Source organism: Ursus arctos, unplaced genomic scaffold, assembly GCF_023065955.2.
Source record: "Ursus arctos isolate Adak ecotype North America unplaced genomic scaffold, UrsArc2.0 scaffold_22, whole genome shotgun sequence".
Lineage (NCBI taxonomy): Eukaryota > Metazoa > Chordata > Mammalia > Carnivora > Ursidae > Ursus > Ursus arctos.
In genome coordinates this window covers 15,546,163-15,560,517 of record NW_026622897.1, presented here as the reverse complement: position 1 = coordinate 15,560,517, position 14,355 = coordinate 15,546,163, and the positions used below count along the sequence as shown (strand labels likewise).

Here is a 14,355-nt window from a genome sequence, read left to right as displayed (position 1 = left end):
TCTGTGCCAGGCACTGCTCTACTGGAATAATTAAAATGCAGACCCTTTCCTCAAGTCGTTCACAGTCTGGTCCGGGAGGCAGACCCACTCACGGTAGAAGCCTGTTGAGATACAGAAGGTGGAGGGGATGGTCCTGGGGGGCTGCCTGGAGAAGGAGACCTTTGAGCTGGGTCTGGAAAGATGAATGAGAGCCTGACAGGAGGGTGAGAGTGGGGGTAAACGCCAGCGCCAGGGCTCCCTCCAAACAGAGTCCTGTGTAATTCCCGTTCCTCTCTACCTGCAGGACACCTGCAACACCTCAAAGACAGTTCTCTTGCTTCTCCGGAGCACCCAGCCAGCACTTAGATGTCCTTGCGATCTGGGAAAGAGGGCACCTGACGGCCTCTTGTGAAGTTGGCCTCTCCAGATCCTGCTCCCTCGGAGGCCTGCCTGAGCATTCCCTGAGAACGCTGGGCCCTTGCTGAGTTGCCAGATCCCAGGCAAAGGCTGACCCCCAGGTCCCGCTGCTGTTCCCGGGCCCCTGGGCAAGGCCATGCTCTGGGAAGTACCCTGCTAGTCGGGAAGCTGCCCTCGGTGCTGCCAGGCTGAGTGCAAAGGGGAAGCACCAAGTCCTCAGAAAGGAAGTTGGTTCTGGTTCATGTCAGAGAGGAAGAGAACTTGCCTTTGGGCAGTGGCCTTGTTTCTCGCTGCAGACGGAGTGCTCTTAACCTGTTCTGGCCTGCTGGCTCTCGCCCTAGCAACTCGATCGCTCCTCTCTTTGAGGGTCCCAGCCCAGAGCTAGGGGGCGCAGAGGCGTCCCACCCCTGCCCGTTGCAGGAATCCACGTTTACCCCCAGTGACGGGGTGTCCAAATCTTTCCAGGCCTCATTTACCAGCAAACAAGCCGTCTACAAAACCCACTTCCCAGTCCTCAGATGAGCCTATCCAGGGAGATGGGGCAAAGCTGAAACATTGTTCTTGTTAGGATTACACTCATTCTCTGAGAGATATCACTAGGGGGGTGGGGGAGGGAGTGGGGGGATGGGGGTGGGGGGGAGCGAGATTAACGTACAACTCACTTTAAGCAAATAAGTGCAATGGATCATGTTTAGTTCTGACTGTAAAAGGGTATTTTTCATTATTGCAAAGATTCAGTCTGGGGCCCCGGGTGACTCGGTTGGTGCAGAGTCTGACTTCGGCTCAGGTCATGACCTTTGGGTCCTGGGATCCAGCCCCATGTGCGGGCTCTCTGCTCAGCGGGGAGTCTGCTTCTCCCTCTGCCCCTCCCCGTGCTAGTGCTCTCTCTCCCTCAAATAAATAAATACAATCTTTAAGTAAAAAAAAAAAAAAAAGAAAAGAATCAATGTAATAGTCCTTTAAATAGCAGGCTCTCTTGGTGAAGAAAGTCAGATTTAGTTTACAAAACTTCGACTTAACGTACATATCGGGAACTGCTCCCTTAGGTATAGTGAGATAGTGAGACAGGCCTGTGTTTGCCTGGCACACACCAAGTCTGGCATATTTTTATTATTGTTCTAGTAACGGGCTGAGTCAGGTCCCAGGGCACAGGGAAGAACCCTCAGAGGAAAGCCAGCGGTCTGGGGTATCTGAGCAGAACTATCATCTGGAAAAAGGTAAACCCCAGGCCTCCCAACCAATGTTACTGTGACAGCACCAATAACTCCCGTCTATCGAGTGTTTACCTTGTCCTGGGTACTTTCCATTCAAAATCTCATTTAAACCCATCTCCTAACAATGCTCTAAGGTTCATGCTATTATTTCCCCCCATTTTACAGAGGCAGAAACTGAGGCTGAGAGTGAAGTGACCAGATGACACAGGGCCTGTGGGTAGAGCCAAGATTCGAACCCAGGTCAGTGTGGTGCCAGAGCTGGACCTCTGACCAGCACGCTGTCTGTCATCTGTGAGCCTCAAACCAGGGACACCCTGCAGCAGTCCATGCCAAAGAAATCCGGGTGCCAGCGCAGGAGAGGAGCCGCCAAGAAACAAAAGCAAAACAGGATGTGAACCAAGGATCCTTGGGGCTTGCGAGCCAAGGGGAGTTTAGTAGACACACAGGGCGGAGGCGGGGGGAGTCTTGACGCTTGATGTGAACCCAAGCAGCAGAGGTCCAGGGGGGGCTATGGGACGGCAGCTGCGATTAGCAGGAAGATCTGGATTTGGAGACAGCGGACCGGCACCGAACACAGTGCCTGTTAGCAAGGAGACCCTGCATCAAGGTAAACTGAATACGCCCTGGCTCGACCACTTACCTGCAAGTTAGTTTGCTATTTTAGGGAACCGAACGGGCACAGAGGTAGGAACAGCTCCTGAGCCCTGGGAGTAGCCTTCAAAGCCATTCTCGGGGCTGGACCAGGAGAAGGAAATTTGAGACGGAAAAAGTATATTTTCAACTGCAGCTGTGAGTCTGGGAGAAGTAATCTCCTGGTTCCTAGAGCTGCCTTGACAGCCCTCTGCCTCGGGGGCAGAGAGAAAGCCAGGTCCCACCCGCGGCCCTGCAGGCACGTACACAGGCAAACACTCCTCTCCTTGCACCCTTCTCACGCACAGGCCCAGGGAGGGGGTGCTTCTCGTGGGGCCAGGGGAACCCTCTGGGTGGGAACCCTTCTTCACCCCACCCTTTACCTGGCACCCTTCCCCGAGCCTGCAGATGTTATCTCTGCCATCCTAGCTGGCAAGCTGTGGCTGTGAGAGGTCTGCGGCAGCCGGTATGAGTGAGAAGGCTCTGGAAATGTGGAAAAGTACTGTACGGGTGTCAAACGAGGGGCTCTGGGCAACGTGAGGTCACGTCTCACCCGCAGGAGCTCGCTCTTTCTCTCTCTCTCTTGCAGCCGGGTACAGTCAGACAGACCTATTGTGTATCTGAGCTCCACCTTGGGTAACTTCCTTAAGCTCTGAGTTACAGTCTCCCCAGCTATCTAATGGGCATAATAATGCTCACTCACCAGGCTGTCGTAAGAATTAAGTGATAGCGAGTAAGATCTAACTCCACGCAAGTGCCCGCACATTCCATCCTCCTCGGTTTGAATCCTGGCTCTAAGCAAGTTCCCTGACCTTTCTGAGACCCCATTGCCCCATCTGTGAAATGAAGAGCATAAAAGCTACTGCACTGGGTTGCTGGCAGGTTTAAATGAGATACTACTTATGAAGGACCCAACCCAGGGTGCTTATTAAGCTGAGGGCTCCATAAATGGTATTAGCTTCTTCCATGACTGGGGCCAAATCCGGTTTCCCTTTCAACACAGCTGCTCCAAAAAGACTCCTGCGTGAGAGGGGGAAGGGCTGGCCCTTCACCAGAGTCTGCCTCCACCAAAGGCAACTCACTGAAATCTCCAAGGGAAGTCCCCCTCTGTATCCCTGCAGAATCAGGGCGAGGGTTAAGAGGCTGGCCTCTTCGCCTGGCAACCTCGCTGCTCTCCATCCCCCCACCCCCCGCGCGGAGAGGGAAAACAGTCCATCTCCATGCCCTGTCTAGATGCTTCCATGCACTTACGCCAGTGCTGGAGTAGGGGCCCCAGACGGGCTCCACGGTGGTGTTGGCACACTCTGGTGAGTATGCTAGGGACAGTCTTCCCGAGATTCCACAGCTGCTCCTGCGCCTGTCTGCTCCTCACTGCCCTGCTCTCAGCAAGGCTCGGACCATCCGATACTGGGGCTGAGGCCCGGGGGCCACAAACGCCGAACAGCTGACATCTGAGCCTCGCATGGCTGGCAAAGGAAGAGCCATGCCCAGCTCTCCAAAAGCAAAGACACTGATCAAAGGCTTCCCACCCAAGCTTGGGGTGGGTGGGGGGCTTAGCTTGAGAGCTCAGGGATTGCAGGAAAAATTACCATTCTGGTGGCATCAGCAGCTCATCTAAACTGGTGCGAGCCCAGCTCCGCAGCCACACAGGAAGAGGAGAGGACAAGAAAATTATGGGTTCTCGTTCATCAGAAAGTAATAGGAGCTAATGTTTATTGGTCGATTACCGTATGTCAGAGACTATTCTGAGTTATATATCTCGGCTGTAATTAATCCTTACGACATGCCTAGGAAGGAGACACTCTCACTGCTCTCAGCTTCGGATGAGGGATAGGAGGCACAGTACAATTGGCGCAAGCCTGCTGTCTGATGCCTCCCCCAAGACAAGCAGGGCCATGGAGGGGGGCGAGGCCGGGTTGTCTGGAATCTAGCGGGCCTGGCTTTCAACTCGCCTCTGGATGGCGTGATGGTGGGAAAATGCCTTCACCGCTCAGCGTCTCGGTTTCCTTATCTATAGACCTGGAATGATCCCAACTGCCTCACAGGGTTGCCAGAAGTTTTAAATGGAATAATGGATATTTGACATCATGATAAGAGCTAATAATGCATTTTGCGCTCCGTGCCTGCACACAGGCAGGAGCCAGTAAATATGATTATTGTTCTATTACCTTGACCATTGTGGGGAAATCCCCCTGGAGGAAGGAGTCATTTAATCTTACCCGTCACCTCTTGCCTGAAAATTAATCCTGCGGCTCATCTATCTAAGCCATTCCTCGAGCCCAGCTCATCCCCTGTTCCGGCAGCCCTGGCTGACACAGCGCTCGTCCCGATATTTTTAGGAATGTCTCGGACCCGTCTCCCTCACTGGATAGCAAGTACATTCTCCGAGGGCAGGGGCTGTGTGTGTAGAAGGACCACAGCCTTCACAGCAAGTAAATCCTGCTTCCCTGGTGGAAGGGACCTGTGTCCCTGGTGGGTCTGGGTCAGCTGTCCTCACTGGGGATGACTGCCAACCTGGAAATCGTTTTCTGAAAACTGTGGGGTGATCTTTCTGGCTAATGGGGGGGGGGGGACTCGGTTTGCATTTACCGGGCAGAGGGTAGGCATTCTAGATCTGCTAGTGCAGAAGGGGACACCGAACAAGAAGCGTTTCTGTTCCAGGCACCTTTCATTCAACTTCCAAATGCTGCACCTGACATCTGTGTCCGTGAGCAGCCTGCCTGCCTGTGATCATGGGAGCCTAGAACCCAATTCATTTTTTTTTTATAGGAGCACCAAGTATCTTTTGCATACTTTTAATAGGCACTGGCTTTTTTCCGGGGATGCCATTTTCTGTGTAAATTGAGGAAAGATTTTTATCTAATTTTGTTTGGACCTTTATGGAGAATTCACATTTTGCCGCTAGAACATACCATTATCAGTCTATATTTGTGTCTGTCGTCTGGACACTAGCATGCTATTGGCTCGTTGAACCTTCCCAGGGAGTATGCCCAAGGATTTGCTTGCTGAAATATCTATTATTTTAGTTTAAATTCTTTTTCATTCTTTTATTCAAATCAGAGCGTCCTGTGAATGTTTATTTGTGTTTTCTATAAATTCCATTCTAGGAGACTAAGGGGGCTTTCTAGAATCCTTGTTCCAAGGGACATTGGGTCTGATAAGGCTGAGAACCACCGTTTTAGAAGGAAGTGGGTGTGTGGGGGTTGGTCCCTTCTGGTCCCTCTGTTCAGACCTGCCTGTTGGCTAGCAGGGACTTTAAGGTCTGTCCTTCCCCAGCTCTACCTGTGTCTGGTGGCCGTGTTTCATTCTTAAGTACGGTCTTTGGAAGCCCACTGTGGCCTTGCATCAAAACCGTGTCTCCAACACAGTTCTGTCAGCCTCCTGTATCTGATTTTCAATCGCTTTGGCACCTCAGAGGGGAAAGAAAATGAAGGATCTTACGTACAAACACTTGAAGTTGGGCAAAATGCAGCTTGCTGGCTCCTCGTCTTCTTCTGCCTCTTAGCCTGCCCCCGCACCCCTGTAATCCTGTCTCTACTCGGAAGCACGGAAGCAGGAGCTGGGTGCCCCGCAGAGGGAAACAAGCCTCAGAGGACCGATAGTCTGGCCAAACTTAATTTCCATCCCCACTCCCACCCGCCCCGAGATCTTGTAGGGAGATCTCAGAGCCTTCCTCCAGCTCATGACCCTGACCTGTGCCTGACAATGGGTGCCTGCCCGGCTTTCTGAAACTTGCAGAACCAGCCCGCTTGGCATTAATATCACAGTGCAGGGGACCTCCCTCTCCCCCGCTGCCTCCTCCACTGTGTTTTCTTCCCCACTGGCTGGGAGCTCCTGCGGGCAGGACCCATGTTCTAGTCCCCTCTGACTCCTCACTACCCAGGACGTACAGGTCGGTGGTACGAAACGGTCGAACTTGGTTGACCAGTTCCTTCCCTTGCCGTCTGGGGCTCGGCTGCTCTGGCGCTGGCTCTCCCGAGGCTGCCCCCTGAGCGGCCAGGGGAGAGCGCTGACTATGCCATCCCTGCAGACCCTCCCTTGCCAGCTTGAGAGCCTGGTCTGGCCTGGCCTGCGTTCCCGTTATGGGCCTCCCTGGAGAAGCCGCTCCATCATTCTGGACCCTCAGAGACCTTCTTCCCTTAGGCTGAATTTTGTTGATTTTAGAGAAGATGCCCCACTGAGCTAATTACATACTACAAATCAACACATCCTGGGAGCAGCCAGAGAACCACGGTGGTTCACGCTCAAGAAAACAATGAAGGGAAATCCCATCCAATTTAAAGCGTAATGCTATATGGGGGCATGCCGGGGTAACTGCTCGTGGCTGGCTGGCATGGGAGAGACACCTACTGGTGCAGGCGAGCTGAGAAAGCTGTCAAGCCTAGGACGGAGAGAAAACCCCAGGTCACAGATTCTCAGCTTTGGTGGCACGAAGCTTAGGGACAAGGACACCTGCCAACTTGCATCAGATATCCTCCTGGCCTCAGAGAACTTTTGGAGTCTTCTAGCAAGATGGCACTCAACAACATACGTGGAAACATTGCTCTGATCTGTCTGGTGGAACCTCGTGGCCCGTGGGGAGCGAGGGATTCAGAAGTCACCGGGACAGAACAGCTTGAGGCTCCCCGGTGGGGGACCCTGTCCCTGCGGACTCTCTAAGGCTGCCTGAAGCCAGTTCGATCATCCGACGTCCTTCTGAAGACAGCTGTTGGTCCAAAGAGCAGGGAATGGAGGCGGAGAGATGTCCCCTGGGCTCCTGACCTCACTGACAGGGCAACCAGCCATGCCACCATCTCAGACGAGTCCTTCTCTTCTCCTAGGCTACCCCTTCCAGTGGCTCTGTCCTCTGTCCACATTCTCTCTTTTCTGTCTCCTATGCTGATGGTATTTCCTATCCTTCCCCAGACCCACACCCACCAAAGTCTCCCTCATCTTCCAAAGCCTTCCTTTCACACTGTCTCCACTTTAGGCCAATACCCCGCCCCCCCCGCTTTGTCACCTCATGAGCATGTCTCTCCCTCATTTCCTGAACTCTGACTTGCCCCCCACCTGCAGCAATCAGGCATCCGTGCTTAGCACAGACACCACAATGAGGACATCGCTGCTCGTCTCACTGCCAACCCAGAACCCGTCTTCAGGCTTCGGGCGCTACGGTACCTCTGTAGCCCTTGACGCTGCAGCTATCCCCACTGCCATGAACATCTCTCCTTTGTGGGTGCAGCTCTCCTCCCCGTCCCTTTGACCAGCCCTCCTTCGTCTCATCTGTAGGCACCCACTCCTCAGCCTGTCCCACACGTGATACTTCTGCCGGTCTTCCCAGGGTCCCCATCCTACTCTGCACACCATCTCTAGGGGGCCTTCCTCTCTCCCACCATTTCAGTTAACACGATTCAATGGTGACTCCCTGATATGCATCCTGACCTCTCCCCCGGGTCCAGATCCCAGTTTCTCACTGTGTATTGGTACCTAGAGCCCATTCTCTGCCTTCCAGCTCCTCCATCATCCGGACATACTTGTCCCACCTCCTGGCCTCTTGAGCTCTGCTTGCAGTCCCTCCCATGCTTAGCATCCCAAGCTTAGAAATCTAAGAATCACGCTGAACCCTTCCCGTTCCTTTGCCGTCTAGTCCAAGCTGTTGTCCAAATCCTCTTTTTCTTCTACCAGAGCTCTCTCTCAAATCTGAGTCTGTCCATGCATACTGACACGGTCATAAAAATAGCAAATACCCATACAGCTTATATGCTCTAGACGCTTATCTGAAAGGCACACGCGCTCTCATTTGACCTTTGCAACCACTCTGTGAGATAGGTACCATTGTTCTCCCCATTTTCCAGATGAGGAGATTGAGGAACATAGAAGGTGAGGCATTTTCCCAAGGCCACACGGCCACACGGCCACGATTGCAGCCCAGGCAGTCTGACTATGTTCCTGTGCTTGACCTCTTTGCTGTAATCCGTCTCCTGAACTTTGCCCACTTCTCCTACCCCAACAGCATTCCGTCAGGCCTCTCCTTCAACCTCCCTTCCCTCCTCACCCACACCCCCTCTCATGTCCTTCCATTAAATGAAACGAGTCATGCTGGAAAACACCTAGTGGCTCCCTACTGCCCACAGGAGAAAATTCCTTGCTGTGCATTCAAAGTTCTTCACAACTTGGCCCGACTCACAGCTCCGGGTTCTCCTGCCTCAACTCCCCCCATGTTCATCTTCTCACACTTCCCCTGAAGCCATGCCCTTTCTCAAGTGAGCCCTCACACTCACTGGCTGCTATGCCTGGAAAATTCTTGCTGCCCTCTCCACCAGTCAGATCCCTTGCTCTTTCCCTGTCCCCACTTCAGACACCATTTCTGTGGTGATGTCCTCAGGCAGGTATCCAGGAGCTCAGCGTTACCCATCTCGTACGGAATTCACTGTGCTGTTTTGTAATTTATCTTCTTACTCATGACACCCGCTCTCCAGCGCTTCAGAATGACTAAACATTCAAAGAATGAATGATGGGCCCCACATCCAGCCTGCTGGATCCTTCTGCCTCTGCCCCTACATTTCAAATGATTCTTTTCACTGGATTACATGAAATCATAAAGACTGGAAAGATTTCATGGGACTTTTCCCCCCCACTCTCTCCAGCTCAGGGTAAAGAAATGGACACTCTCTTTCCTATTTCTCTTTAGAGAAAGAAATGAAAGGAGAGTGGGAGTCAAACCAGCTAGTCAGAATAGGGCAAGAAAGAACAAGGAAACGTAAGAGACAGATTGTAGGAGCTTGGAGATCACCCCATACAAGCGTCTTCATTCTATCCGAGAGGAAACTGAGGCCCAGGAAGATGAAGATGTCTGTCTAAGGGCAACGACTAGTGAAAGGTAGAGAAACAGCATTGGCACCAGGACGTCCTCCTCCCCATCCGGGGATCTGGTCTTATCCTGCTGCCTCTCCACTTTCTTATCCTTCCCAGGGACGGCAGGGTAACACTGCCTCTGGGCCCTGGGTCTTCCCACAGTCCTCCTCCACATAGGCTCAGGCTGCTTTCCTGGGACCCGGAAGTTAACAGGCTCAGTGTGAAACATCCTGAAGAGCCAGTGGCCCTTGCTCATGCAACTGTAGGACTCTTGAGCCAAGATCTGCTGCGACTTCCAATTGCACCAACTGGCTGAGGCTTTCCAACTGGGGCTTCGACGAAGGGCAGCCGCTCATTCTGTGCTCTCTGGTGTCTGCCAACCCCTTCTCCGTACCATACCAGGCTTCTCCTACACAACCACGCTTGCTTCCCTTCCCCACACCCTCTGCCTCCCATTTCCTCCCAGTTAGTCACAGTGAGGTCACACTCAGCCTCTGGCTCCCAGGCCTCTCCCTGAGGATGGTGTGTGTGCCGGGAGCAGAGAGTGGAGGGAGTAGAGAGGAGGATGCAGCCGGGCTTCATGGGAAAGATAGGCTCTGGAGTCCAAGAGATGTGGGTTCGAATCCTGACTCTGCCGGTTGGCCCATCATGTGACCTTCGGCACATTAGCCAATCTTCCAAATCCTTTGCCAAAAAAAGGTGGGGCTGCCTGGGAGGCGCCTTCCTCGCCTGTCGAATGGGGATAGTCACCCTTGGTTTGTAGTGAGAATTCAATGAGATAAAGTGCCCACAGCCCCTTGCACAGAGCTTGGCAGGCAGTGAATGTTGGTTTACTTTCCTCCTTCCCTGAAGTGTGGAGGTATGACCGTCAATGCAGTGCCTTGAGAGATCCCGGGTCTGCAGGAGAGCTGGTGTGAACGTGGACCTGTGGGTGTCCGTGTCGGATGGCACTGAGGGACAGAGTGACAGGTAGCAGGGGGGAGTCGTGGGGGGGGGGGCATGGGTGTGTATGCGCGTGAGCAGAGGAGCGCTCCGGCGTAAGAGTGTAAAGGAGTGTGACCTGGCTGAGCCTCTTTCTCCAAAATTCCCCCTTCTTGAAAGGAAAGATCTGTCATGTCTGTTCTTGTCAGTAATGAGAAATCCAAAAACCCTTTCCAGGGGAGGGAGGAGGGAACAACCCACCCCATGGGGCTCGGCTAAGTGAAGCAAACTCAAGCGAGGCCCGCTCCTGGCAGAAACCAGCATACTTTCTCCTGACTGTTGGACAAACCACACCCCAAAAGACGTTCAAAGGGCCCAGGGCCTCTCTGGAGGCTGCCTAGGGCCACAGGGGCTGCCCCCAGCCTTGTCCCAAGCACGAGGGTTTCTCAAATTTCCAAAAGATCACATAGGCAGTTAAACCCACCAGGCCTGTGGAGCAGGCCACCTCCGGACTGGGCTGGTGTGGTCACATCTTGGTGTGGAATGGGCTCCTCCCCGTGCATCCTCTCCAAGGGCCGGGGACAGTGAGAGGCGGCGCCCAGGCTGCCAGCCTGCCTCCTCGGGGTGGAAAGCACAGGGCACAGGCCCCATCCCAACCTGCTTCGGACTTTCCTTCAGGATCATAGAACCCTTGGGAATCTCCTCCATCCTCCCGCCCTTAAAGCAAACCTGGCAAAACTATCCCCGAGAGAAGAATCGGTCTCATATTCAAAGACCGTCTCTTTCCCTTGGTGGCTGTTCTGGTGTTTAATAAACCATGTTGGCGGCAAGTCCCTCCTCGTAGCTAAGTCTGAAGCCTCTCTCTGCTTCAGGCCTCGAGTACAGAGAGAGAAGTTGGCCTCCACTCATTAGCCAACTTCCACAGTGAACAAAATGCAGAAAGTGCTTGCCTAAGAGGTTTTGGCTTTGGACTCCAGATTATTGCTCTCTGACCACGAAGGATAGGCCCACGAAGCACCCAGCCCTTTAGGAACCATTAGTAGTGACTTCAAATCACGGTATAGATGAAGGAGTCTGATCTCCAGTCCCACCTCAGACCGTCACCTAAACCTGGATGCAGAATATCAGAGCGAGAAGGAACCCGTGATTATCTGGTGCACCCCCACATCGGGATTTTCTGCCCTTCCACCCCGCTTTTCTCTGCCTGAGAGATTCCTACTCACCCTTTAGAGCTAGATTCAAAGATTACCTCCTCCATGAAGTCTGCCCTGAGCTCCCAGGAAGAATGAACTCTTTCCATTTCTGTTTGACACCACGCTTTCTACATACCTCCAGTGAAGCGGAGATGTGAGCGTATTAGGGTTATTCCCTGAGGAGTCTCTCTCTCCTCCCTCTCCCTCTCCTTCTCTCTCTCTCTGTCTCTCTCTCTCTCCCCATGCTAGACTATAAGCTCCTCCAGGGCAGAGATCATGTCTCAAAATTCTTTGCATTCCCACACCCGGCATTGTATACATGCCCCACGCCTCCGGCCAAATTTAGGGAATCCATTAATCTTTCAGCTGAGAAAACTCAGACCCCCTTAGCTTTCCTCCCCGCAAGTTACCCTTCCACATTGGCTCTGGCATCATGCTCTGTCCAAACCCTCTCCCCCAGGCTTCCCGCCAGCCCGATATCAAGGGGAAAAGTCCTTTCCTTCTGCTCCAACCTTCCCTTCACATCCGGCCAACCCGCAGTCTGTCCAATACCACCTGCCTCCACCCGAAGCCCTCCCAGACTAACTCGAACCTCACATGACTCGGCCTTCTCCAAAGGCGCCAAGCTTGTGTCTACACTGTCCCACTGAGCCAGGCTATATACTTTGTCCTGGGCTCTCGTGTTCTGTTCCTCCTCTTTTGTCCCCTATCTTCCCCTTTCCATCAGGAGTTCCCTGAGGGTCCCAGGCCCTCCTTCCTTGGTACCTTCATACATTCCTCTCCATATAGTCGGTCCACACAGACCGACTCACCCAAGAGGCAACTCAGACTAAACGCCGTGATGGGAAGAGAGCTGTGGTCTTAAATTCTGCACCATATCAGCCAAGCACGTAATCCTACATAAGTGCTCCATTGGTCAGCACTCTTTTGAGGGGATAGTGGAGACCCAACACTGGATTGTGGACTGGGGCGGGGGGGACCCCCAAGCCTGAAAGCTACCGAGCCTATGAATAAACACCCTCAAACTTGACATGATCTTCTTTATATCTCCCGCACCTGACGTGGTCTAAGTGGCCACCCCTCCCACCCCAACATCAATAGAATAAAGGTTTTCTTTCTGAAAGACCTTACCTGCCTGTTGAAATCTAGGCCATTTCGATCATTTCCTGTAAGAGATAAAAATGAAAATATGAGTTGCTAGCAGGATTCGAACAGACTGAAGGTTAGAGGGAAATGGAGATGCGGGGAGGAGCTTGTCTAGATTTCGAAAAGGAACACCCGCTCCCCCTGCGGCCAAAGATCCTCCTACTTATCCTGTTTCCTGGAGAGGTCTTTGGAATACCTCCTCGAACCAGGAAGACTGGCTTGTCTGAGGTCACACGGAGTCACCAGGGATGGAACTTGACATCGCAGAGCGCAGGCTGTCGTGGCTAAGCAAGGAATGACCAGCCGCGGGTCCTAACGCAGTTGCCCCATCCCAGCCCTCCTGGAGAGATGACCCTTAAGTCATGTCAGGTAGACAGGTGTCTGTCCTTGCTTTCTCCCCTCTGGCTCTCATTTCTTGTCTCTTCATCTCTTTCCTTTTATAACAGAACAAGTTATGGTGGGACAAGTAAATGTGCGCTTAATAGAGAAAAAATATTTAGTACAGAAAAAGTATAACCTAGCAGAAAAATCACTCTGCTGAGGGGCAACTGTAATTCATATTTTTGTATATGTTATGGTCTTTTTTTATGCTTGTTTTTCCTCATTGATATTCACCGCTCTGTATAAATTTTACCCTGCTTTTTCCAGTGAACATCGTTAATATTTCCCCTATACTGTTAAGGGGCACCATCCGTCTTTTTTTTCTCCTATGCTTGCAAACACCGTTTTTAATGGTTCCTTAATATTCTATTCTGGGGACCGTAATTTGCTTAAATATACACCTATTGTTAGGGGATTTGCTTCCATTGTTAGCTGCAATAAAGTTTCCTTTTCCTATAACTCTCTATGGCAGTGGGGGAGCCTGGGTGACTCAGTCCATTAAGCATCTGCCTTCAGCTCAGGTCATGATTCCAGGGTCCTGGGATCGAGCCCTGCATCGGGCTCCCTGCTCAGTAGGGAGTCTGCTTCTCCCTCTCCCTCTGTCTGCTGCTCCCTCTGCCTGTGCTCTCCCCCCCCACTCTGTCAAATAAATAAATAAAACCTTTAAAAAAAAACCACAACAACTCTCTTTGGCGAGAGCCACCAAACGAGCTGCCTTTGTGCACCACGGCTGGCTGGCTCTGTAAGAGCGAGGACAATGACTACTCACTAAATACCGTACGCTCCGAGCCTAGCTCTGGGCTTCGTACATAACAGGGGTTCAAAATACACTGGTTGAGTGAAAGAATAAATGGACAAGTGAATGAATTCAGAACTTTCAATCAGGAAATTCTTCTGCTTTTCATTGGCTCGTCAATAACTTTGGGATAAAGTCTCTGTTTCTTAGCACAACCCACAATTCCCCCTATGACTGTCCCTCAGGATCCCAGCTTGCTCCGTCCCAGGTATCCTGAGCTCATGTGCAAACACACCAAGCCTCTCCCATTTCCGTACTTTCACGCACCACGCCCTCTCACAGAGTGTGTTAGTCCTGCTCTGCTCTGGGCCCCAGGAGCCCTCACTACCACCGCATGGCACATCACGCCATTCCTTTTCTGTGGGCTTCTCTCTCCCAGGAGTCTACGAGTTCCGTGAAAATGGGGACATGACATCCATTCTCAATGGCTACCACCGTTCCTAACCCCGCCCAGGGTCTCAAGAAATGCATGGTAGAAGAATGAATGGGATCTAAGAGAATCCTCTGGAGTTTTAACTTAAGCCCCCTTGCCCTGCTCTGTTCTAACTGAGGATGGGGAAGTGTGCCCTTTCCTGTATGGTTGTGAGGACATCTGCTCCAGCAACTGGCCAGCAAGACGAGAGCAGAGGATGAAGAGGGATGGAGTCCTGAGGCAGGCATATACGGAGTGACCTCTGGATAGCAGCCTAATTTTGAGGTCAATTAAGATAATATATAAAATCCGCAAGGGGAGCTAAAGGTAGGAAGGGCCCACACACTGAAAGCAGTTGCACAGAGAGATAGACTCATAGGTAAAATTGCTTTTTATCTTTTCTTTTAATTGAGGTGTAACTGACATATAACA

General features: G+C 52.2%; 1 protein-coding gene across 1 annotated transcript in view; it reads right to left on the bottom strand.

Moving 5' to 3' along the window:
* POU2F3 (POU class 2 homeobox 3) overlaps window positions 1–14,355 on the bottom strand; it is a 68,167-nt gene that overhangs the window by 33,366 nt on the left and 20,446 nt on the right. The window contains exon 2 of the mRNA XM_026505555.4: window positions 12,320–12,354. Within this exon, the coding sequence (XP_026361340.4) occupies window positions 12,320–12,354 (35 nt within the window). The remainder of the gene's footprint in view (window positions 1–12,319; window positions 12,355–14,355) is intronic.